The 23,926-nt window shown below is 45.2% G+C and overlaps 1 protein-coding gene across 11 annotated transcripts in view; it reads left to right on the forward strand.

Annotated features, from left to right (window-relative positions):
* The window catches only part of LPP (LIM domain containing preferred translocation partner in lipoma), a 353,105-nt gene that overhangs the window by 168,953 nt on the left and 160,226 nt on the right, over positions 1 to 23,926 (forward strand). For all 11 annotated transcript variants that reach the window (XR_015700425.1, XM_087739193.1, XM_087739197.1 and 8 more), the window contains one exon: positions 14,798 to 14,920. Coding sequence is in view for 10 of the 11 variants with exons in the window: in XM_087739193.1 (XP_087595319.1) it covers positions 14,798 to 14,920 (123 nt within the window). In the remaining variant the exon portion in view is untranslated. The remainder of the gene's footprint in view (positions 1 to 14,797; positions 14,921 to 23,926) is intronic.

Raw genomic sequence — 23,926 nt, forward strand, 5'->3', positions numbered from 1 at the left:
ATACATGTATGAGAAATGCATAAAGAGTGGGGATATAGAGCAGACCTCCACATTGTTGGGGAACAAGCAAGCACATTTTATCCCTGCTGCTTTTTTATCCCTTTCTGTGGGAAGCATGACCAGTAGATCCAGGATCACAAGAGAAACGGAACACTGAGCATTTCTTTCAGGCAGTTCTTGATGCAACCAATCTTATACGCATGTTTGTTTTACAATGCCAAACCACATTCTATTTTAAATCTTTAATGAACCTCTGTTCCCATCTATGTAACTTTCCAATCCTTACTCTCTTCAGAATAGACAAAGATGGTTATTATAAACCACAAATTTTACTGAAAGGGTGAACTGGAAAAGTTTTAATTGTACAGCGTAAGCCTGCCATTCATCTCTCTCCCTGGCTATTAATATCTTGGCAGTGTTATAATGCAATACTGCCTTTAATAGCTAAACCTCTCGGCAAGGACTACAAAGGAAGCAAGGATCCAAACAGTTAACTGTGCTCATTATTTTCATCATGCTTATTACTGTGTTATTTAATGTATTTGTTATGTTATTGTTTAATATAGTAACACAGCGCGCAGGATGCGCCAGGACCTGCACTGGTGCACAGTTGTGCCTTCCTTGGGAGGAGGGCTGTGACTGAGGCTGGGAGATGCTGTTGGAGATGGAACAGAGCGGCTTTTGATCATCTGCCATACAGCGGGTGATGAGGTGAAGGAGGAGAAGAAAGCAAAAGCCTAATACAGATCACATGTAAATAAGAGTATAGGACCATCTAAGAAGTTGTGATAGGAAACAGAAAGGTCAGAGATGTTGCTGATGGTGATGTTGAGAGATCATCAAGCTAGAACCATCCCAGGTTAAGACACAAGGCAGTGTTATGCACATGTGCCGGCTTGGGTCCAAACAGCATGGCTGTGGTCCCCCGGTGCTGTGCCCGAGGTTACAAGCCCCGGTGGGCACCTCCTGGCTCCTGTGGGTACGTCTCTTTGTGGGCCACTGTCATGCTGCTGGCGCTGGAGTTGGGTTCAGTGCTGGCACCTGTGGAGAGGTTAATCTATAACTGGATTATCCACCCGTGGGTAATAGAGACATGAATGTGCAAAGTAATAGGGGAGGCATGGAGACCATGCAGAAAAAGCAGGCAATTTTATCCTGTCAGAACTACTACTGGCCTGTGACAGACAAAAAGGAAGCAAAACTATCATTGTATCCAAGGTAGAATTATTTAAGCAGAGGGAAAATAAAAAGATAATGAAGACGTGGGAATTCTCCCATCAAAGCAGATGAGCTGAGTGATGGACGAGAGTGAGATAACATGATCGGAATTGAAGCAATTTCTGTTCTTCTCATTTCTGAGTGCTATTCAAATCTTCTGGTGGATTAGCAGGTCCTAGGAAAGATCTCTTGCAAGATCAGTTTCTCCTGTGTCAAATCCTGGGTAGCCTGTGCTGCATTAGGAAACTGTAGTGCAGTGGTGAAAGTAAGAGAAACAGATTGTCAGTAGCAAGAAGGAATTCTGAAAATTGTAGCAGACAAATTATTACACCTTTTCTGTGAAGGTGGCTGGGATTGGAAGATGTGGTTTAGAAAGTCAAAGTCTTTCCATGCAGCTTGGGCATGGTGGTAGGCTGGAAGAGCAGACAGAGTCAGATTCCCACCTTGGTTTTAGTGCTTGAAGTACTGTGATGCTGTGTGGTAAAGAAATGAGCTTTGGTTAAACAAGATGAAAGGAAATACAGCTATACTGATTGGAGAATCCAGTTGTCTGTCTAAATTCAGTTTCACAGCCCTGGAGTAGTTCAAAGAGCAGGGCAAACTTCATCCTATTTTTGATGCAAATTTTGCCTGGCGTTTGAGACATGGATATAGAGAAGTTCTGAGAGCATCTAATTTCCAAGAATGGAAGTGGCTCAAATGCAGGTCCCTGTCTCTGGTTTTTAGTTTCCATTGCTGGTGACATCAACTGCCATGACAGGTGGTTTTGTTGTCAGAAAACGTTGCCTCTGTGAAGACCTGCAGCACAGTGACTGAGCAAGCTGAAAGGTTGTAGAAATACCAATGGGAAATGATGTTGTAGCCAGAGCTGGAGGAATCTGTTCCAGGACAGAAGGGCAGGCATGATTTTTAAGTGCCTGCTGCCATTAAACTCCATCTTTGCAGGACCATTCCCTACAATTGTATTTTTCAGTTTTGATTTGCTGATGAATCATAGAATCATAGAGTCGTTAAGGCTGGAAAGGACCTCTGAGATCACAGAGTCCAACCTGTTAACCTAACTGCCTGGTCCACCTCTAGACCATGTCCCTAAGCACCACATCCACACATTTTTTGAATACTTCCAGGAACTGTGATTGCACCACTGCCCAGGGCAGTCTGTTCCAATGCCTGACCACTCTCTCCGTGAAGAAATTCTTCCTAATATCTAATCTAAATCTCCCCTGGCACAACTTGAACCTATTTCCTCTTGTTGTATCACTTTTTACTTGGGAGAAGAGACCGACCCCCACCTCACTACAGCCTCCTTTCAGGCAGTTGTAGAGAGTGATAAGGTCTCCCCTCAGCCTCCTCTTCTCCAAACTAAACAACCCCAGCTCCCTCAGCTGCTCCTCATAAGACACGTGCTCCAGACCCTTCACCAGCTTCGTTGCCCTTCTCTGGACATTGATTAGCTTTAATACACAAAGAACAGGTAAGGAAGAGCATAAAAAGCCGTAGCAACCGCACATGCTGCTGAAGCCAGCAAGTGACAGCTTCACCAGAGGTGCTATGCAAACTCCTCTCATTCAGCAGTCCTGAACTACAGCTCCTTCCCTCTCCATCTCCTCATTTCCACGTCTCTCTTTTGCCATGGAAACAGCCTCATGTCTTGTCACATCCCAGATCTCGCCTTCCTCTTCAGCTCTGTTACTCCACTCACTCCTGGGTTGCTCTCACCTTCCTCCCCCTGTCTCTGGCTCTGCAAATTCCCCTGGTTCTGCCCCCTGTGTGTTCCCCAAAGATGCCACTGCTGAGGTCTGTGCAGATGTTCGGGTGTCAGTGCTTCCCACGGGTGGTGGTAGGGCTGCCCTCTGGGAGCGGCATCTGGTCGGTGCTAAGGACGGGAGAGCCTCTTAAAGACATTTAGGTAGGGAATATACTTTCTGTGCAGAAGTAAATCCCGTTTGGCTTTTGTGGCTGTGTTGGCCTGAAGCAGAAATGCAGTTAAAAGATATTTTCCTGAGGTCTAATGTGTACTGGGGACACCATGTTTTCTGATGCATGAATTCTTGTTGAAAAAAAACCAACAACTTACATTCGTTTTTCTGCGTATGGACAGTATCAAAATAAACCTCGGAGCTCACTTGGCAGGGATCTGCACACCGGGGATTCCTTCTGTAGGGTTTTGCAGTGGTCTCTGGGCAGCGCAAGTTACTCATTGTTCAGCTTTCTGTGTATTTCGGGTCCTTTTTCTTCAGCTGAGGTTCTTACTTAGGAAATGTGTAGAAGGTAAGGTGTCCGAACGAGGAGGTGGTTATTAAAAAAAGAAAGAAAACCCGTGGTCATCCAGCCAAATCAAATACCAGACACACATCTGGCAGCCTTGAAGGGAAGGTAAAAGTGGGCCTAATGGTTTGGAAAATGAGATTGCAAACTTCTTGAAGGCAAAGACCTTCCTCCGTGAATCAGAACTGCAGGGTCTGCCCAGCTGAAGCTTGCCTGCCCTGTGGACTGCAGCCATCAACTGCCCCAAAAACGTGCGGACTAAGGCAGAGGCCAGATTTTCCTCTTCTCAGCTTTGAGAGACATATAGTAGATTTTTAATGTGACTCATTTCTGCAGAAGCCAAGGCCAAGCGATTGACTTTCATGTAGTTTTATACATCCATTTTGCTGACTTTTTGCCAGGCTCGCTGGGAGATTCTTGAATCCTTGCACACGTTTTGGCGCACACCCCTTCCTATTACAGCAAAACAAGCAAACAAATTCAGAAGTATGTTATATGTTTAACTTCTGGACTTGGAGCTTATTCAGGCTGTGAAAATTGACTGGCCAATTTTAATTTTACTTTTTTTTTCAGTGGTGATTTCCTAATAGCTTCACAGCCCATGTTCAGGAATGCTTTCTCAAATTGGGAGAAGCTTGACTGTGTGCTTAAGCTTCATTAAAGTTGATAGAACTTACGCACACGTGTAAAATTAAGCATATGCTTATGTTTTATACAGCCTTTTTGCAGGTGACACAAGCAGCTGCATATGGGTTTCCAACATGTGATTAAATTCCAAAAGGAGTTTTTAAAAACAGTTTTAGTCAACCTTAATTTTCTGAAATTGGTAGCTTTAACAAAACCTATCTTTTTTGATTAAAATTGCCTGAGATGTGTCCCTTTTAAAAAGCTCTTCATTTAACTGTCACAATATACAGTCTTGTGTGGGATAGAGTTTGTTCATGTAAATTTAATTTCCAGTTAAAGTGGTACAAACACAAAGTGATTTCAATGGATCTCTGTGATTGCAGCAGTGCTGTTGCTTTCTCACCTCTGTCGATGCTGGGACCAGGCAGAGCCATTAAATTGTCAGCTATGCCCTTTTGCGTATCACAGATCATAAAGCTTCACCCAGTCACCCAGGGAGAGCAAAGGCATCCAGCCTTGATCCGCAGACATCAAGAGATGGGGAAATCTTGGAAGTTTGTTCTAGCATTTCATTACCTGCACTATTATGCATAAGTGAATATCTCTGTTATTTTTAAATAGAATTTCCCTGGCTTTGGCTTCCCAGCTGCTGCATGTTTTTCTGTTTCGCTAGATTGGGCAGTCTTGTGGTATCTGGCATTTTCATTCTGTGAAGCTGTTTAGATACTGCTATTGAGCTATTCAATCACCTTCATAAATGAAACCAACTGAGCTCTCTGTGTCTTGTTGTCAGCTGTTTCTGCTTTTCTGGCGCGTCTCTCAAGTTTTTAAAACGCTGCCTTCCAAACTGGACATGGTATTTCAGTGTCAAACTGACCAGAAGTGTTGAAAGGAGTAAAATCACCTTCAACTCTGTGCTTTCCCTGCTCCAGGATGGCACGGCACCAGCCTGGAGCTGGTGTTTGGTGTGGTTTTCCCCTGTGGAATATAAATCCAGAGTCGGGGGGCTGTGTGTGACAGCGTACCCTGTGCGTAGGCGTGTGTAATTCATGGCTTGTCAGACACGTCCTGGGCCGTTGGAGGCATCCTCCTCTTCCCTCTTCTCGTACACCACAAAAGGAAAGAGGAAGATCACAGCTTGGCCAGGATGTGGAGGTGAAGGGAGTCTTTGTTCTTGGACATCACCATGGGATCTTTTATAAATGTAACATTCATGTTGTACGAGTCAGTGGGAAAGTCTTCCTTTGCTGCAGCAGACACTTAATGAGCTATTTGGTTTCTACATTGATTAAACTTTGCAACTATATTGGGGTAATTGGTTACTCTTGGGTTATGGTTCCCCTTGGAGGTAGATGATGAAATATTCGATATCTCCTCTTAGTTCTCAGTTTTTCTGCAAGCAGCAATACTCTGCGGGGAACATCAGCTCTGCTTGATGGCTAATTAAACATTAATTTGTGACGATATTGGAGCAGATTTTAAGTTGGTGGGGGAGTGGGCAAAGAAAGGGGAAACTTTTAACAGTCACCATAATTATCAATACCGAGTCCTAATGTAATTGCATTAATTAAAAGAAAAAGGATATATTCCCTGCTGCTGTAAAGTTAGTTACAGTCAGTGAAAGTCATGCTGGGTCAAAAGGATTTCATGGCCAGCTGGTTTTGCCCCATGAACAGAGAGGTAGTGATGTCCCGCAGAAGGCATAAAGAAAAAAATTCTATATTCCACTTCGTATTGTATATTCTGCAGATGAACAGGAACGTTTCACTAATTCAATTTAATTCCCAAGGACGAGTGATTGTAACTCCACCCGGAGAATATTAAATTGCCTTAATGGAAAAATAAACTGGTTTTATTCTCCCCCTTCTCTCCCCATCTTCCCCATTCAGTTTTCAAATAACTTTATGTGCCTCCTTAGTTTATTAATACACTTCTCATCTTGCTGCTGATTTTGCATCTGGTAGCACTTAACACAGACAAGACTCCCAAAGCTTTTGATCAGACATGTAAAGTAAACTATCAGGACTGTCGGGTCTGCTGCTCTGGCAGATGTCAGCTCGTGGGACTCCTCCTCTCTCTTCATCCCTCGACTGTTCCTTGTCAAATCCATCCTGTTGCTTTCATGTGCTTGAGGATCACAGTGCCTCTTCCCCATGTACTAGCTGGCCTGTAGTATGCAGGTTCTTCGGTCAACTGAATGACGTTTGCCGTTTTGCTGTTTTTCAGTAGCACGGCAGTTTTGAAAGCCCCGTTTAGCCAACCTTGAAATCTCCAGACCTTCCTTCCATGAGCAAAATGCAGCAGTCAGAAACCCGAAAAAGCTGGGTGCAGGTTTGAATGCCCGAGGTAGAGGTGTCAGTCTGTGATGTGGGGAGCAGGGGGCTGGATAATGCTGTCCTGGGGCTGAGGGGACCAGATAGCATAGGATCTCTGTGTTGGCATCTCCAGCTTTGGGGCACCTACAAGCGCACACCTAGGCTGCAAGGTGGATCTTGTTGAGTGCTTTGACCTATTTGCTGTATCCTCTTTATTCCTGTCTTGTTGCCTTCTGTTGTCCTCAAGGGTGGCAACGGGACAGGGAGTGTTGCCTATCTCCTCATGGCTATTCCATGTCCCATCACAGCCACTGGGGTCATCAGTTGCTGGCCATGGACCCAGTGCTTCAGCAGAGTGTGCCCCAGGTCATGGAGCCTGTTGGCTAAACCTCTATGATACAGCTTCATCCTTTTTTGTTTCTCCTCGCTCATCTAATATCCAGGGCCAAATCCTCTTCTGTGGTCTTGAGAAGTCTGGACAAACTGTGGGTGTTTGCGGCAAAAGCTTCTCTCCAGTGTTAGGGGCAGGAGCTGTTTGGAAGGGAGCCTAGTCCTGGGCTCTGCCCTGGCATTACTGCTGCCCATCTGCACTGGTGGCATCCTGTCCCTGCGTGGAGCCAAGATGCTGGTTTCGGGTTTGGGGCCCCTCTCAGGATGTGCAGAGGGCAATGGCTCGTTAAACAGTGATGGAAGAAGGGCCACTGGCCCATGAGCCAGCGCTCAGCATGGTGGCAGCTCGGATCCAGCCCTCTGATCATGGGAAATCAGGGCCATCCTGCAGTAAAATTGCAGCTGGAGCTTGGATGGCTTGGACGGTGGTTTGTTGTCTTCTGGCATGTTTTGTCAGGGCTGGGACAACAAATACAGAGAACGAAATGTCCCTTAAGGAGCTGGGTTGGCCCAGTGGATTAGTGTCTTCATCTGGTGGCCAAAAGGAGCTTGGTTGTGTCTCTTGAGTTGCAGCACCTCACTCCCACCGCTCTACCTGCTTTCCCTTCCCGGGTCTGGTACCCAGTTGACAATAAGCTCCTTGGGAGGGGAATGTTTCCTAACACATAACTGTATGTGAACAGTGCCAGTCACGCTGATCTCTAGGGAAATACACATCTTTATTTGTCATACAGATTCATAACTGCAACAAAGTCTTTGCTGTCTTTCATGTATGTGTCCCAGGAGGCTGAGTGCAATTGGCTGTGATTTCTGTTGTCTCGGCTACAAGGAGGGAAGAAGTGGGTTTCCAGGTGTGGGTCCAAGCCCTGGCACGAAGGTGATAGTCAGTTGTTAACCTTCAGAGACTGACATGTACCCACCAGCAGAAGAAGTGACTCCTGGCTGGTGTCAGCTGGTGGATATAAAGCACAAGTGGAGGCTTCATGTAAATGTCTACAGAGAGCCAATCAGATCAGCAATGGTCAGTAGTGAGTGTCCAGAGAACAATGTAAAAAAGGAAGCACAGAGGATTTTTTAATTTGTTTTTAAAGTATCTTGGTGGAGTTTTCTTCCATGTGTTTCTCCAGCTGCTTTTGAAGTCCATGTAAACTCATAGCAGCAACAGCGTCTTGCGGCAGAAGTAGCTCCGCAGCTTAGCAGCACGTTGTGTGACAAAACACCCCTTTTTCTTTGGTTTGCGACTGATGCCTTCTAGTTTCTTGCTTTCTTCTTCTGTTATCTGCTTTCTCCGTTTTCATTTGTCTTTTTTTAATTTATTTTTATTATTTGTCTTTTTTATAAGCCTCCTACATCACAGTAAGTTTATAAATTGGTTTTTAAGGTTTCACAAGATGTCTCCTAGCAATACTTAGCAAATAACTTGTTCATCTGCTTTTTCATTTGCCTCAGCTGTAAGCCCGTGCAGTTCTTTACAACACCTTGCCGCTTCAGAGATAAAATCAGTTAACGGTCAGGATACGCAGTGCTATTTACATTTTACACTGGTGGAGAAATCGAATGTGGGACTGTGGCTCATGTCGTAGGTCTGGGACTGAGCTGAGCTTGAACTTCAGGAGTGCAGCCCCCCTTGCCTTGCTGTGTCTCCTGCGGTTTGCTGCGGCACAGCTGCTGGTGTGAACTTTGCCAAGGGAAGATACTTGGCACATTTATTGGCCCTTTTTGGGGCAGTAAGGTAGGCTGGTGTTTAGTGGATGATCAGCCCCCAGCCCATTTAAGTCCTGTTGCAGGTAGACCCGCCTGCCTCCGTCCTTACGGGGAGTTCTTCAAAAGTGGCCAGAGTTGTAGAAATGTTCCTCAGTTAAATGACAGCAGCATCCGAGACGCTGAACGACGTCTTTGAACAGCCCACTTCAAACTTTTGAAGTGTTTTCCTTTGGTCCGGCTAATATCCAGCAACACAAACCAGGTAAAACTATTCCGTGTCTGAAAAAAAAGAAAGAGCAGGGGAAAAAATAAATCAAAACCTAACTTCCCTTTGGCTTTTATCCTTGATGTCATCAAAAGACTAAAAAGGATATTTCAGGCCTGGCTTCAGCCTGATGGAACAGCAGGGAAGTTCTTTTCTGTTAGATCCTTGATACAATCACGTCTGGTGAAATCACTGCGGTCACATCTGCTGAAATCTTCCATCATTTCGGATTTGTTTCAAAAGACTCAATCTTTCTGTTTTTAAAGGGCACGACTACTTTTCCAGCTCCTCCTTGGTGCCTGGAACGGTGATTAGGCATCAATCAAGCATCTTAGACCCCCTCACGCTGAATGCTGCAGTCAGCTTGTGTCTCCATGTGTGTGCTTGGTGGCGCCGCCTTTTGGGACTGTTTTTGGGACTGTTTTAATTTACATTAGGGAATTTGAAACTAAACGTTTGCACTTGTCTTTAGGCTCAGGGGGAATAGATGCAGCAGCTCATCTTCAAGGTGCTTCATTCTCCTGATATATGCCTTTGAGGGTGCATCTTTTTTTGCCACTGCAGTGTCTTTTGTGCTTTGGATGGCTTTTGTGACCTTGGAAAGAAAACTGGAAAATTCTACAGTGAGAGAGACGGGGTAGCAAGGATGTGTGTCTGAAAAGGATCTTGCCTCTGGCAGTGGTATTGTTGGAGAAAGTGCAAAGAAATGAAGAAAAAAAAAAAAAAAAAGGGGAAAATTTAAACACAGACCCCAGCCTGAAGTATATAAAGACTGAATCACTTCTTTTCTTCTTCCTGGTTAAAATTTCTCACAGTCTCTTCTTGTATGTATAGCAGATGCCATCAAAATCAAACATCTTTCCATGCTCTTCCTTGCCTGCCCCCAGCTAAAATAGGAAATAAGAGCCCCATCCTTCTTGCTCTGTCTGCGGCTCTGTCTAAGCCCAGTGCCTGAGGCCATAGAGTAGAAAGAGATGCTAACTCCGTGTTTGGAGAGCTGTTTCATTTGCTCTTCCTATCACCTCAGTGTCTACCTGAGGATTTCAACATCCTACAAAGCGTGGCAGGTGGCTGCTGTGGGTGCAACCTGGTGGAAGCAGGCAGCAGTCACTGAATTTATCAGCTCTGCCACCTCATCTATGGCTCAGTTGCATTTGCTGGAGATAAAGACAATAGAGTCTTTCAGGACAAAAGTCTTTATTTACTATCTACCCCTGATTTGCCTAAATTCCCCTCTTCCTCACTCCCCTTGTTGCTTTAGTCCTTCCTTTCCATGATTGCCTTTGCTGCAAAGGGCTTTTCTGCTCCCTGCTTTTCCCTATTCTTGGATGTGTAAATGCAAATAGTGTTGACCTGTTGCAGCCAAAAGAGAGCTCCCCAAGCACCTTGGGGTCCCCGTAAAACCAGCGTACCAAGAGTGGTTGGGGGCACTGGGGGCCCCCAGCCCATTTGTTTCGAGTCATTAGCTACAACCTTTCTTAATATCCATGGTGTTCATCTCCATTCTTCCAGTTGTGAGTTATGAGGTTATCAGTGACGTGTGATAGCATGGCGTGCAGAGCAAGCTGATGCTACAAGGAAGGTTGTGTGTCTAGCTGGAGCTCTGCTGTCTTGGATGTGTCCGTACATATATAATGGCATTGCATTTTCCAATAATGACAGCTCGCGTTCCTGGGGTGCGGCTCAGGGGATGGGCTGGCCGCAATGCTCAGGAAACCCACTCAGCTCAACCTACTTTAGAGAAGACTTGAGCAAGGCTAAGGTGGATGGGGAGAAGGTGGATCTTGATGCTGGAAAATTGCACTGTGGTGAGCAAAGTCCTGATGCTCTGAAAGTGTTCAGGAGTTTGGATGTTGCCTTGTTTTGGAAGAAAATACACCCTGGGACTCTGGAGTCACTTCTAACCTGCTGTCCATGTAACTCAGCAGGTTGCTACTGCAAAGTCACCCTCCGTCTTTCCCTGACACAGCAACACCACTGGGCATTAACATGATTCTCATAAAGGCTCAGAAGCCAACCTGGCAGCACAGGCCACATTGCATCTCTTGTCTCACGGGCTAACGACTGTCCCAGGCTGCGGCACTGCATGGCAGCAAACAGGGTACGGAGGGAGGGGAAAACAGAGAATAAAAGAGAAGCAGCTGGGTCTTGGTAGGGAAAGGAATTTGGAGCAGGAGCTAGGAAGGACATCTGGGAGCCAGATTCTTCTCTTTCAGCCCATTGCAAGGAGCTGGCTTGGACAAACGAGAACCTTTCTTGTTTCTGTGCTGTAACCTACAAAATGTGATAAGAGTAAGTGATCTAGGTTGTAGGAAAAGGTGGCGTCTAGGGAAGTCATTGTGCTTTTGATGTCTTCTAGCTCGATGAATAGTCTTACGGCCTTTTTAGCACAGTGAGGCAAACTTTGAGGCCCTGCATTGCCCTCTGCGCTGCATGTTCTGTAATGAATGTCCCTTGGGGTGGTGCGGGGGGACCTGTGGCGCTGACTGGTGTTGGGTGGTAGTATTAGCAAAATTAAAGCCAGTTTTCATCAGAACAGAGTGGGTTGATATGGCTCATGAGTGGATTACCACCATCACAGCTGCCCTGAGCTGCACACCAGGAATTCAGGGGCGAACAAACAAGCCAAGCAGTGAAGCGGTCTGCTGTTTTTCTCTCTTTTGCCTTGCAGCAGGGACTGAGCCAGGGGATAGGAGTGTAGGCGTTGCAGAAGTTCACGTGAGTGGATAGTCTCTGGCATGAGTAATTTGTTGGACTGGGTTGGCTTATGTTTGTTTTTTGTCGAACTCACGTTGGCTGGGCCAAAGATAGCATCCTTTTTCTTTTTAAACCCGTTTTTCCATATTCTGCTGGCTGAAAGGGAGGGTGCGCAAGTGACATGTCTGCAACAATGCCATAAATCCAGACAGAAATAGAATTAGCAGTTCTTTCTGGTTCCGGTGTTTGTATCTGAGAGGTCGTGAGCTTAACCAGTCTGGGTTCCTCGGAGCAGAGCTGTGTCTGTGCGAACCTGTTGTGCCTTGGGACCTGGCGCTTGCGTTTTGTTCCAGAGCAATATCATAAAACTTTTATAGCAACGTCATGGTGAAGAGCATGAGAAGAGAAATAACTTAACCCTCTCTTGCTAAAGTTAGCGTTGCAAATTCTTCTCCTGTTTCCACATGCAGCAAATCCCTCGGTTGAATCTGGAGCACTGTGGGGAGAAAAATGCAAGGTTCGTGGAGATGGGGAAGAGAGAGCAAGCAGAAACCTGTCTTTGTGAGGATTACTATTTCTTAAATGAACTTAAAGTCCAGTCCTGTCCCAGTAGGCCCTTACATCGGTAGCATTATTCGTTGGCACTGTCATACTGCATTGTGCTCCAGCATTTGTAGGATTGGGCTCTTAATCTATGTTGGTTATGTTTTAATTGAATAAATAACTCTTTTACAGAGCCTAGAATCAATAGAGATGTTTCCATGCTATTTTATTTTATTTTTCTGGGTTTCCTAAGGACATTTAACTTTTACAACCTTACAACTTGTTCTGCAGCATTTGCTAGTCAGCTATTGCGTAATTGTTCTGGGGAATGAGAACCTGGGAATAACATGGCCCAGAAATGCTAAGAAGCAGAAATGAAATCGGCTGATCTTCTCATCTGCCACCATCCCTCCTCTCCAGGGTCAGGGTACCAAACAGGTCGTGCGTGGGCTCTGGTTTTATTCCTGGGTCTGCCATTGACTTGATTTATCACCTCAAGTGTTGGGGCCTTGGGTGCCCTTTGCATTCCCCGCCTTTCCAGGCTAGTTTTTGGCTGCTTAGCTTAAAAATTCTCTGACGTGGAGCAATCACAGTTTTTGTGTCTGGGAAGCCTGTGGCTGCCCTGTAGTTACAGGCCAACAACTGGAGGATGGAGAAAAACCAAACAAGAGCCATGAAGTGCACTAATAGTGGAAAGGAAATTGGACTTTTGCAGATTTAAAAATCCAGGTGCCTACAGCTAGCCAGGAGTAACGGTCTGGGTTAATTCCTGTGAAAAGTATTTCTTTTTTTGAACAACAGTTTGGATGGAAAAACTTTGGCTCTATAATAAAAATAAGCAAGAAGAATTGAGTTTGTACGTAGTTTCTACCCTGACTCTCAGCCTCTTAAATGACATGTTCTTGCATAAAGCACATTGGAGCTTCCATTTTCTTGTTAGTCAAGCCAAATTTATTGTAATCCAGTAAGATTTAATAATCATCAGGAACTAATGAATGCCTTAGCACGTATAAGCTTGGCAGATCAGAGCCTGCCTGCTTTGCATAGTCTGTCTCTCTTTGACCAACTGGCCGTTTATGTGTCGGGCTGATGACTGGGGAGTTCTGTAAAACAGGTAATGATCGAGTGCTCCTGAAATGAAATTTAAATAAAAACTATCTGGAGCAGACAGTGAGCCAAAGGGAAAGGCGAATTTTTGGCTTGGAAAATTGAAGTAACTTGGTGAGAGTGAAGGCAAACAGAGCTGCATTGTCTGTGGGGAGGTGCTGGTATGGTCTGAACAGGCTTTACAGCTGAAATTAGGTGAGTAGTTAGGTAATTCTTTAGTATTTTTATTATTGTAGTAGTCAAGCTGCAAGTGAGCTCTTCTGCACTGAGCTCTGTAGTTGCACGTATGCGGAGAGACTTCGTCTGGAGAATTTGCAGATAAGTCAGACATGGAAGGACAGAAGAAAAATATTGACTATGACTCAGGTTGAGAAAAGACTTTCAATGTGTAATATTTCACTTGAGTCAAGAACTTTGGTTTCTGCGCATGCCCTAAATGTGGCTGGCTATGTTGGGTAAGCTCCTGGTACCTACATCACACCTGATGGGGATCCTTAGCTGGTTTTCTTGAACTTCTCATTCCTGCCAGAGCCTAATTTCCAAAGCACTGAAAACGTTGAGGAGGGAGATGTTTTCTAGCTTGTACCCACCTTCGTGAACTGCCGAGAGATACTGGTGTTGGGTTGGGCTGTACAGCACAGATCTTTCCCAGAGGTTTTGGACTAAGTTGATTTTTCAAAAACAGAGGGTGTGAATGAGTCCTCTTTTAAAATGCTTATTGTAGCAGGGATTACAGTGCAGCCCTTGAACAGTAGCTTGGGGATCACATACTCTTCCTGTGGTGCTGAGACCTCGGTTTTACTTTTGGAGATGGGTGGTGGTGGTGAAAATTTGTGTCTCTTCCTTTCCAAGTGAGCGTCCCTACCAGCCTAGGTACAAGTGGGGCTGGGCTGTTTTGAAAGCAGAGAGAAAGCAAGATATATTGAATCAGAAAGGGTCCTGGCTGTAGGCTGGTATTTGCTCTGGGCGTGAGCTTTCCTGCGTAATAGCCCTTTTTACAAGGACCTTATTTATGTTATTTTGTGACTGCTTATTGCAACTCATGCCCTTCACCTTGAATCTGCTAGAAATGAATTGAACTTTTTCACGCCTCCTTGAAGGAGCTAATTTTTTAGATGGAAATTGCGAAGAAGTGTTGAATCAGACAGGTACAGCTACCACAGATTGATGTAAAATAGTAACAGGTGCAGGTGGCCGGTCGCTGGCCACTGTGGCTTGCAGCTCTGCTCTGTTTGTGCTTCATCTGGGATGGGGATGTGGCAGAAGAGATGCTCTCAGAATGGAGGTGCTCCAAGCCTACTCCAGCCTCGCTGCCAAGCTGGGTGTCCTGCTAAAATACATCGTCTCTGTCCACAGGAGCGGGGATTGTCCTGCCTCCTCACCTCGGTAACAGATTGCGTGCCTAATTGCATAATCTTCCAAGTCAGCTTTAGACGATGGGGCCATTGTGGGAAATGCATGAAGGAAAGCCCCAAAGCAGCCTGAATCCTTCTGAGATGGAGGCTTGCTGCTGGTCTGGGAGAGAGCTATAGCATTTCAGTGTGTTTGTCCCTGCAACCTGAGAGTTATTGCTGGGGCATGGTAGCAGCTGCATGAGGACGGTAAGAAACCATGTGCTGGGCCAAGTGGTTTGAATAACTGAAACTCTTCTTTCTTCTTTAAGGTGAATCCTGGTGGCAAGACGCTTGAGGAGAGGCGGTCCAGTTTAGATGCAGAAATCGACTCTCTGACCAGCATCCTGGCCGACCTAGAGAGTAGCTCTCCTTACAAACCTCGGACTCAACAGGTCAGTGGCACACTGTGTAAGCAGAGAGTGGGAAAGTGGCCAGCATTGACTGCTGGAGTCAATTTGCTAACCGCTTGGTATTTGTTGCGAGAAGGCATGCCAGTTCGTCTTGATAGCATCCAGATGTGGCTGTCAATGGGGAGAAGGGTGCAGCCACTCTGAAGGGGGCACTGGCTCAAAAGCTGCCGTACCTCTGAGCGAAGGGCCTCTGATCCCGATCGTTAGATTGCCATGGAGATTGTTAGAAAAATACTTCAAAAAATGGCATTTCATTCACCTTGACTTTCCACCAACAACAGCTTGCGAATTAAAACCTGCTCAGTTCACAAGTACTTTTATGCTTGTATTTTTTGGTTGGTTTTCTGTTTTGTTGACTCTTATCTGTCACACTGCCAGAAAGATCCAGATATCCACATCTCAAGTTGTTGTCTTTTGTTTTTGTTGTCTAATCAGTGGCGATGAAGTGGCTTGGATCATAGCTCAGCTCTCAGGGTGGCTGTAGCCCAGCAAGGCAGACTGGAATTCGCACTTACTCTGCTGTGTCTAGACAAGGACTGCAGGGGTGACAGCAGCTCAGCTAATTTTTGTCGCTCATCTAGGTAGTGCTTGAGTGGAGCTATTTAAGTTGTGGTAAGATGTCATCTATTTATCAGAGGAAGCAGTGACACCCCAGTGGCACTTTAAAAAGGGCAATTCTTGAGATCTCTAAAATCATCCCAGATGTGTTTGTGCCCGGTTATGCAGTGCCTTCGCTTCCTGACCTCATGACCGGTATAATTTCTAATAGGTATATGGGTCTGTAGGCATGTTTGCAGCTGTATGTATATGTTGTGTTTGTCTTAACCAATGTCAGCCCTAAATAAAACCCCAAAAGTCAAAAGAACCAAAGGGAAAGCTGACTGATGCAGTGCACACCCATTATCCGTATAGGCCATGTCTTTAAGTGTGTGGCTTTTTTGGTTCTTTTCATTGTTGTATTTGTTTTAAGTAATTGAGAACCGATACCTTTGGAGCAGAACTAAAGCAGTGATCAGAATTTGTTTAGATTTGCTCTTGTTTAAGTGTATGAACTTAGCAAAAGCAGAGTTAAATCAGATTTATGCACTTTTGAAAGCGTCCATCTGCATGCAGAGGCTCTGGTGTGGTGGCCTGTGTGGTGGCCTGTGTGGTTTCCATCCCTTCTGCAGGGATCTTCTGATAAACTCTTCTATCATTCTAGCAGCATGTACACAGTTATTGCATCAACTTGCAGACTTCTCCTTGAAAAACAGTCTGATTTGGGTCTGTCAGTTAAAAAGAGCACCAATGTAAACCAGATAAAATTCAGTCCTTTTCCCAGTGGGTTTTTGTTGTTGTGATAAGAGAGACAAGTTTTAACAGTGATCAGTGATAGTGCTCAGGCACTGGGTCGGATAACCTGTGTTCATTTGGTTTGTGTGGACCAAACACATGCGGATGCACACTGTTACTGGGAAGTGCTTTATGGAGTCAAAACACTGTGAGAGTTAAGTGGAAGAGATTTGAACTCACCATTTTCCGTGGCAATGCCTGCGGTCAGCTCCAGCGTCTTTGTAGAGACACGTAACTTCTGTAACCACTTCGCTGAGCATTTGCAGTTTGCTGACAGTACTGCTGACTGTCTCCTGACACTTCTTCCTTTGGGATCTGGCATTCTCTGAATAGATTGGTTCTTCACTTTTGTTTTATAGCGTTAATAAATAAATAAATAAATCACAAGTGGTTCAGTGCAAAGTTCTGCAGATATATTTCAGTTTCTGGAGGATCGGAAGGCATAGCCCAAGTTTTGGACTTGATCTGACTTCTAAAATTCATTAGCCTCCAAGACAATGTGTGCTGCTCTGCACATGCTCGTTCCTGTGGCTTTTTGCCCACAGTTCAGGTGGGGGCTTTGAAGACTTGTCCCCTGTACCCAGGAGCGATGGGATGCTGCTGCTCCCTTGTCCATTACAATAACTGTGTGAGATCCAGTGGGCAGGAGAAGCTGAATTTCATCTCTGGGACGAAATCCCAACTTTCTTTGTTCAGTTTATCAGACTTTTCAGGATTTATTGGTTAACATAATGATGTACCATGAAAAAAAGTACAGCTACAGCAACTTCTAACTATAGCTGTTAGAAAAAGAAAATGCCGGAGTTGAATGTATCATCTGCTGTAATTAAAGAGTACTCAAACAAGTCCTTGAAAGGTGGAACTAGAATGTAAAGCTTAGATATTTCCTTTGTTTGATCTGTACTACGTATTAAAACTGGTGAGTCATTTGATGGTCTCATAGTAGGATAATAGATTAGGCTGCAAATTGTGAGGTACTTACTCAGAACATCAGTACGTTTATTGGATTACACCTTAGGTGACCTTCCCAAATTTGTCAGGATAATGGCTGCAGATAAGAAAATAGAGTTACGGCTTGTTTTCAGAGAAGACGTTTCAAGTTGTGCTTATGCGGTTAAAGCATTATAGTAATTTTACAGGTATACCTTGCCCTTGGGGATACTCCTATTCTGGAATAAGAGAAATTTTGTTGTTAGGTTTCTTTTTTATTTTATCTTCAAAACAGTTTTAAAGCAACATAAACTAAAGTGTAAAATAGTCCTCTCTCACTGGAGTAGGAGTGATAGCGGGATAATGACAAGCAGTTTATTTAACATACCCTACCCATTGGCATACACTCACACAGAGGGAAGCTCTTTTGATCCTTGGTATGAGTTCAGGATTGGAGTGAGACACACTGCCCTGGGAGGTGCCTCTGAAGCAGGGGGATTTGTACCCTCCGCAGTAGGTTTGGGAAGTCCATGATACTTGTCAGAATGGGTGGGCCAATGTCAGCCCCGGACAATTCCCCTTGGCCAGCAGACCTGCTGTTGAGGGCAGGGATGACTGTGAATCTCTGCACCATCCCTGCATTGCTTACCCGGGCATCATTTTGGTAACATTTTTTGTGTGCCAGGCAGGTGACAAGGACATTGCCATGAGCTAAAAATGACTGCCATTAGTAGAGGGCAGGGAGAGAATTTTGACACCTGTGGTCAGCATCCTCCTCCTTGTACCCAGTGGTCCTGACTAATTCAAGGGAGCTGAGCTGGAAAGTGAAGGTAAAGGAGTCCTCCAGGTCCTGCTGGCTGCTTCCCGTACCTTGGGCGGAGGTGGTAGGATGCTGTTGTCCTGCAGAGCTGTGTTGCCCTGTTCTCTGAAGTGATGAGTTTGAAAAACATTTTCTCAACATAGATCCTTTATGGAGCAGAAGAGATCTGTCCTCCCCATAGCAGCAGCTTTGGTGGGAGGAGGTCTTTCTGTGAGTCTGGTACCCCAGTGTGATTCAATCCCGATGCTGCCGAACCTCGAAGTGAAGCATTCTCTCAGGCTTCATTTCTGGTTAGTTCTTGTCTCTGTCTTGAGGCAGTTGTTGAGAGAGTCCCCTGCAGCAGAGGTTTTCTAGGCATTGATAGTTTACTTCATATTGGCCATCAGCAACATGTGGGTAAGAAGCAGCTTTCGATCACCATCACCTCAGCCCCAGGCTGAGACCATGACTTGCAAGTGAAAGTCTCTCTGACTGAGTCACAGAAGCAGTCAAAAGTGATTAAAATGCTATTTTTTTTTCTTTCAAAATTGCATATATCAAAAAGAGCAGAAAATCACAAGACTAAATCATCATCTTTAGCTGCGACACAGCAGCATCTAAGGATGCTTTCTGTCATGTGAGGTGGTGTAGGAGAGACTATATTTCAAGAATTCAGCTGGAGCTGGAGTTTTAGAAAGGACCAAATATCACCTGAGCTTGAGAGGTTTGTGAGTGACCTTCACCAGCATGGCCAGTTCCAGCCTTCTGGTACAGTGAATAGAAATGGAGGAGACCAACATGATCTCAAAATTACCATGACTGCAATGGCATGTTAATAGATGAGCTTGCCTTAGGTGTATTGTTTGAAGAACTGCAGAAACGTTATGAAAAAAATCCAATTAATATTTTCCTCCTGTTTGGTAAAGTTTAGAAATGCTAGTGTGATGAGTAAAGTACAGAGCTCCTCTTGTGTAGCTGCACTGTGTTTTCTGTTTACATATCACACCTTCTAAATTGCAGTAACCCATTGGAAAGTTCAGAGGCAGAGAACCCACTATGCCTTTCATTAGTAAAAGGAGGTTGTATAGACAAGGCATTTAGGTGCATAACTTCCATGGATGGGAGCAGGGGCTATTCCTAAATTGGGTGAACCCTGACTAAGGGGCCTGGTGAATGCTGTGGTCATCTGGCTCCTCTATTAAAGGGTATTCTGCCCAATTTTTACCTGTTGTGCTTAAATCCTTGCTTAAGAGATGAGTGCAGCAAGGCCTGTAGCAAAAAAACACATGCCAAAATTCAGCCCATAAAATAAATGTTTGCATTTTTTTCAAAACAAGAAAACTTTGTGGTGCTGGAGAGAGGGCTTCCAGCAGAGGCTGTGAAAATGAAATACTGGAAATAGCAGCATACGAAAGCTCAGGATTTTTTGTCCCTGCTGTGAATTATGTATTGAATGCTGATTGCTTTGTCCAGAATTGGACACCTACCTTCTGAAACTCTTGAGTTTTATCCTGAATTTCCAACAGATTGTCTGTTTGGCAAAATACCACTTTGTGGGAGGTATACCAGGTAGTAAGATGTACCTGGTCCAAACGTAATTAGCCTTTTTTTAAAAGCAAATACTGGGTGGCCAAAATTTATGGAGTATTTAAAGAGCAAAAAACCGTGCTTTGATGGTCAAGATCAAATCTACTTGTGTACAGCTCTCGGAGGCAGCTTGATCCAGAGGGGACTGGGCTGGCACTCTGGAGACTTGTTTCATTCCCAGCTACCACCACTGTGCTAAATTACCTTCAACGTAGCATTTCTACTCTGCTTCCTCTCAAAATCTCTTCTGTCCTTGTAGCTTGGCAACCTCTTCAATGTGATTTGCCTCTTACTGCCCATGTGCATGGCATCTAGCAAAATGAAACCTTGGTCTGGGTTGAAGGCCTTTATGTGATGTGGTTGTACAAATAATGAAAAAGAAAGAAATTATTTTTTTTCATTTAACAGATGGGGAAGGTGAAGGCAGAGTTAGGCGAGGTGTCTAAGGATTCATGCCTACATCCCTGCCTCTGTATCATTGCCCCGGGTACTAGACATCTGCTCCTATCCAACACTGTCAGCCTGAGTGAGTAATATTTTGAAGGATAAGAAGCTCATTCTTAGTGTGAGCTGCAGAACAATAAAAAAGTAAAGAAAATTAAATTAAAAAATCAGTGATACATTTTCATTAAGTTTCAAACATACTGGGAAATAATGTCTTCTAATGACTGGAATTTAAAAGGGATTTAAATGTTTGACAGCATTAGTTGTTACTCCATCACTTCTTTTGACAGCCAGTTGGGGATAACAAAAGCAGTGAAAAGGCAGTGGACATATTTGCTTGTGGAGTGATGGGACAGGATTAAACAGTTTCAGCTGTAGGGTGGCAAACCACAAAACAAGGCAAAATGTTGAGTGCTGAAGACTCCTAGGAGCACTTTTCCATGTGCATTTCTAATTTTAGTGCCCCACTTATAGCTGCACCAGGAATGCACGGCTAAGGGTTCCAGTGTTTTATCTTTGTTTACACGGAGCTGTATCTCCAACCATGAACAAAGCCTCCTACTCAGCAAAGAGGGATGCATTCCCCCAGCATCGAAAAAAAGCCCTATGATTGCTCTTGGTTTGGGCTGTGGGATTGACATACGGGCTCTGTGAAAAACAGATCGCTAAATCTGTATTCAAAACAGTCTGTGCAAATTTGCTAGTCCAGGCTCAGAGTCTGATTTCCTTGTTCCTGTTGTTTGCCCAAGCCTGGCTTGTTAGGTTGGTATGCACCAAAAGGATTTTGCAAGCACGGTCCAGAGAGTATTTGCTAGCATCCCAGTTGTTGTCAGGAATGTTTTTCTTTCTTTTAAGAAAGAAAATTTAGGGGTACAAGCAGATTAAGATTAATTTGGCAGGTTCAGAATTAACTCCCCCCTCACAGAGAGTTTGTGGATCCTGAATTACAGGGCTCAGTGGGATTCAGCTGTTTCAGATGTTCAGAATGGTGCTTAGTCTTTTTCAATGTGATTTGGGCTGAAATCAATGGCTGAGCTTCTGCTGTCTTCAGTTATGGTATTTGGGGTAAATAAAAGTACCCACGCCTCCTTCTGCTGGTCTGAGCACATCTAATCTGTGGGCATCTGCGTAACTGGGCCAAAAAGGTTTCTGAGTCCAGCAGCACAGTGTGGTACCCAGGCAGGGCTTTCCCAGTGGCAAGGGCGCTCTCTGTATTTGTTCACTTGAGGTCTGTGCATTTTGGTTTTTGTGGGTTTTTAATCTTGTTGGTTGTGTGACAGAAAGGCTTGTTGGGAGTGAGCCCATCTGCTGAAACTGAGAAGCATCTCCTGTCCATCCTAAGTGTTGATGACCTTTTAGTAGGACCATCCAGCTACTCCAGAGCTACATGCGCTACACAACGCTTTTCATGAAGGCAGTGAGTTGCCGCCATTTCCCTACTGACTTGGATGGCATGTGTGGACACAGAGGGATGACGGTGTCTCATAGAGGTGTGCCCAAGCTGGTGTCGAGCTGGTGAGCTCTGACGCTTGTAGCAGCACTGGAGGGCTTGTGCAGGCTCACTGCAGGGCTGCTGGTAAGGGCTGTTCTCGGCGGGCTGTGACATTTTTGTTGTAGTCACGGACATCAGGAATTGCATGGACTGTTTTAAAGATGGGGTCACCTCTGAGAGCTGCGCTTCCACTTCTGGTTGCAGCACGCTGGCTTTGTGCTGTTTAGAAAATCTGGGTGGATTACTTAAAGTAGAAAAGGAAGCATCCCATCTGGAGCAATTTCAGTGGGTTCCTCCCAGCACTCGAGAAGCAAAACCTCTATGTCCAGGAAACTCTCCTCCTGCTGTTCCCCTCCAATGACATTCCCACCCTACGTGGGTGGTGTTTGAGATAGTCCTAAGGTTGAAGCTTTCTAGGAGCACCGCTGCAGGCGTGCTGGCTGCGAGCGGGGCACGTCTGTCACGCCGTCCCCCACACGCCTGTGGGCAGGGGAGCGTGCACAGGGCAGGGATGTTCAGCCGCGTACGTGTGAGTTGAGAGGCGTAGCCAACAGATGATTTCATGTATGTTTGGATTTGGCCTCTCTCTCTACAAGAAGGGGAAACCTTCCTGTGCTCATCAGCTCCAGCCGGCGCATGCGGCAAACTGACGCTGCTCTGATTAGCAGATGCTCAAATCGGTTGCATCTGCTGGTATGTATTAAACCTTAATCCTTTTGATAAGAGCACGTCCGTGAAGATTTTTAAAGAAAGTTTTCTGAGATCCCAGATTATCAGCTCGTCACAGATGAACAGGATAAGAGTGACCTTTGCAGGGTATTATTTCTTCCTCTTGTACTATCATCAGAGTGAAAATAAAGCAGCACTACTCCTGCTGTTTCTTTTTTCTAATATATAATCAAGTTCACAGAAATCTCTGTAAGGTTTACTTTTCCCCTTTCCCCTTTCTCTTTTTTGCATCCATTTGGGTTTTCTGCCTACGTGCTTGGCTACAGCGTTAGATGACGACTAGTGTTGGATATATTGGACTTCAAAATCTGTGCAGGCATCTCAAATTTGTGTATGGTTAAAGATAAACATTTACTTCGGGAACAGTGATAAAAAGCAAATAGTACCTCATAATTTGGTCTTTTTTTCCTTCTGCATTTGTGATTATTTTGTTGTGAGCGGTTGAGAGCTGGGCTCTTACTCTCTAAAGTTGTCCAAGGCCTTCTACCTATTGTTATGGTTTGTTTTCTATCTTTTTCCTCGCAATGGGACCAAGCTGCTGTATACCATCACCTCAGGAAGCCTGTCATTTCCCCATCCTCAGTTTTTGGCACTCCCTGTGGTTTGGCACTCATCTCAAAGGGACCTGGCGCGCTTCACAAGCTGTCCGTGTGTCCAGCCAGCAAAGAGCAGCCGCCTCTGGGACGGAGACCTGCATTTCATTGGGACGCAGTCTCTGCTTGCATCCTTGCACGGGTGGATGCATCTGAGTGCTTCAGCGGCATTCGATTTACCACCACGACAGCAGCCCTGTGAAATACGGAAGTATGCTTGCTATTTCACGGGTGAGGGAGGAACCGAGGCACAGGGAGGTTAGATGACTTGGTTTGTGCATGGGTCGCCAGAGGAGCTGAAGCCAGACCATGGGCACCCCGCCACCCCATCGCTAATTTATCCTCCTCTCGTAGCACATGCAAGTGGACGGGCAGAGCATACATGTGAACGTTCCCTGTTAATAGGCTTTGGAGGGATGTGAGGTGTGGGGAAATGCACCCACCTTTGTCCTGGAGTGTGTGAACCAGGCAGGGGCGATAAAAAAATCTTAGGTTTCTTCTGTGGGAGGGTGCTTCTTGATGCTCAGCTGCAATTTTGTGATATACAGGCAATAGACTTTGATGCACTGTCTTGCAAGCAAACCCTGAAAGATTCAAACCCCCAGATCTAGAAAGTTGCGATGTTCTGGACCTATATCATCACTCTCTGATCTCACCAGCACTTTAAAAGTGGGAATTTGTTCTCCCCACCTGCATATGACTGGAAGGAAGCGTATGAAGTTGAATGTAGTCCTATGGCACAAATTGGCGATGTCCCCACGCGTGCAGCAGCCGCTCTCCTACTCACTGCTTGCCAAAGGAATAGCTGGCACATTTTGAAATGAAAGTGTAGTTGATGAGTTCTTCCCACCCGGCACCCATCGGTGTCCAGCAGTTGGCTCCTCCCCACATACCAGTGGCCACTTTTAAGTGGGTCTAAGAGAGGGGTACATGCATGCAAAACTCAGTAGCTGGGGAGGAGGGACTTGGACCTGTGTCTCTCAGGGAGCGGCAGCGTGGTGCTGGCTGTCCTCGCTGTGGCCCGTGGGCTGGCTCATCCACACACGTGCACAGCAAGCTCCGAGCCTGCTGACTTTCTTGCA

This window comes from Nipponia nippon, unplaced genomic scaffold (genome assembly GCF_047370975.1).
Source record: "Nipponia nippon isolate SJK-2023a ecotype South Korea unplaced genomic scaffold, ASM4737097v1 scaffold_7, whole genome shotgun sequence".
Classification (NCBI taxonomy): Eukaryota; Metazoa; Chordata; class Aves; order Pelecaniformes; family Threskiornithidae; genus Nipponia; species Nipponia nippon.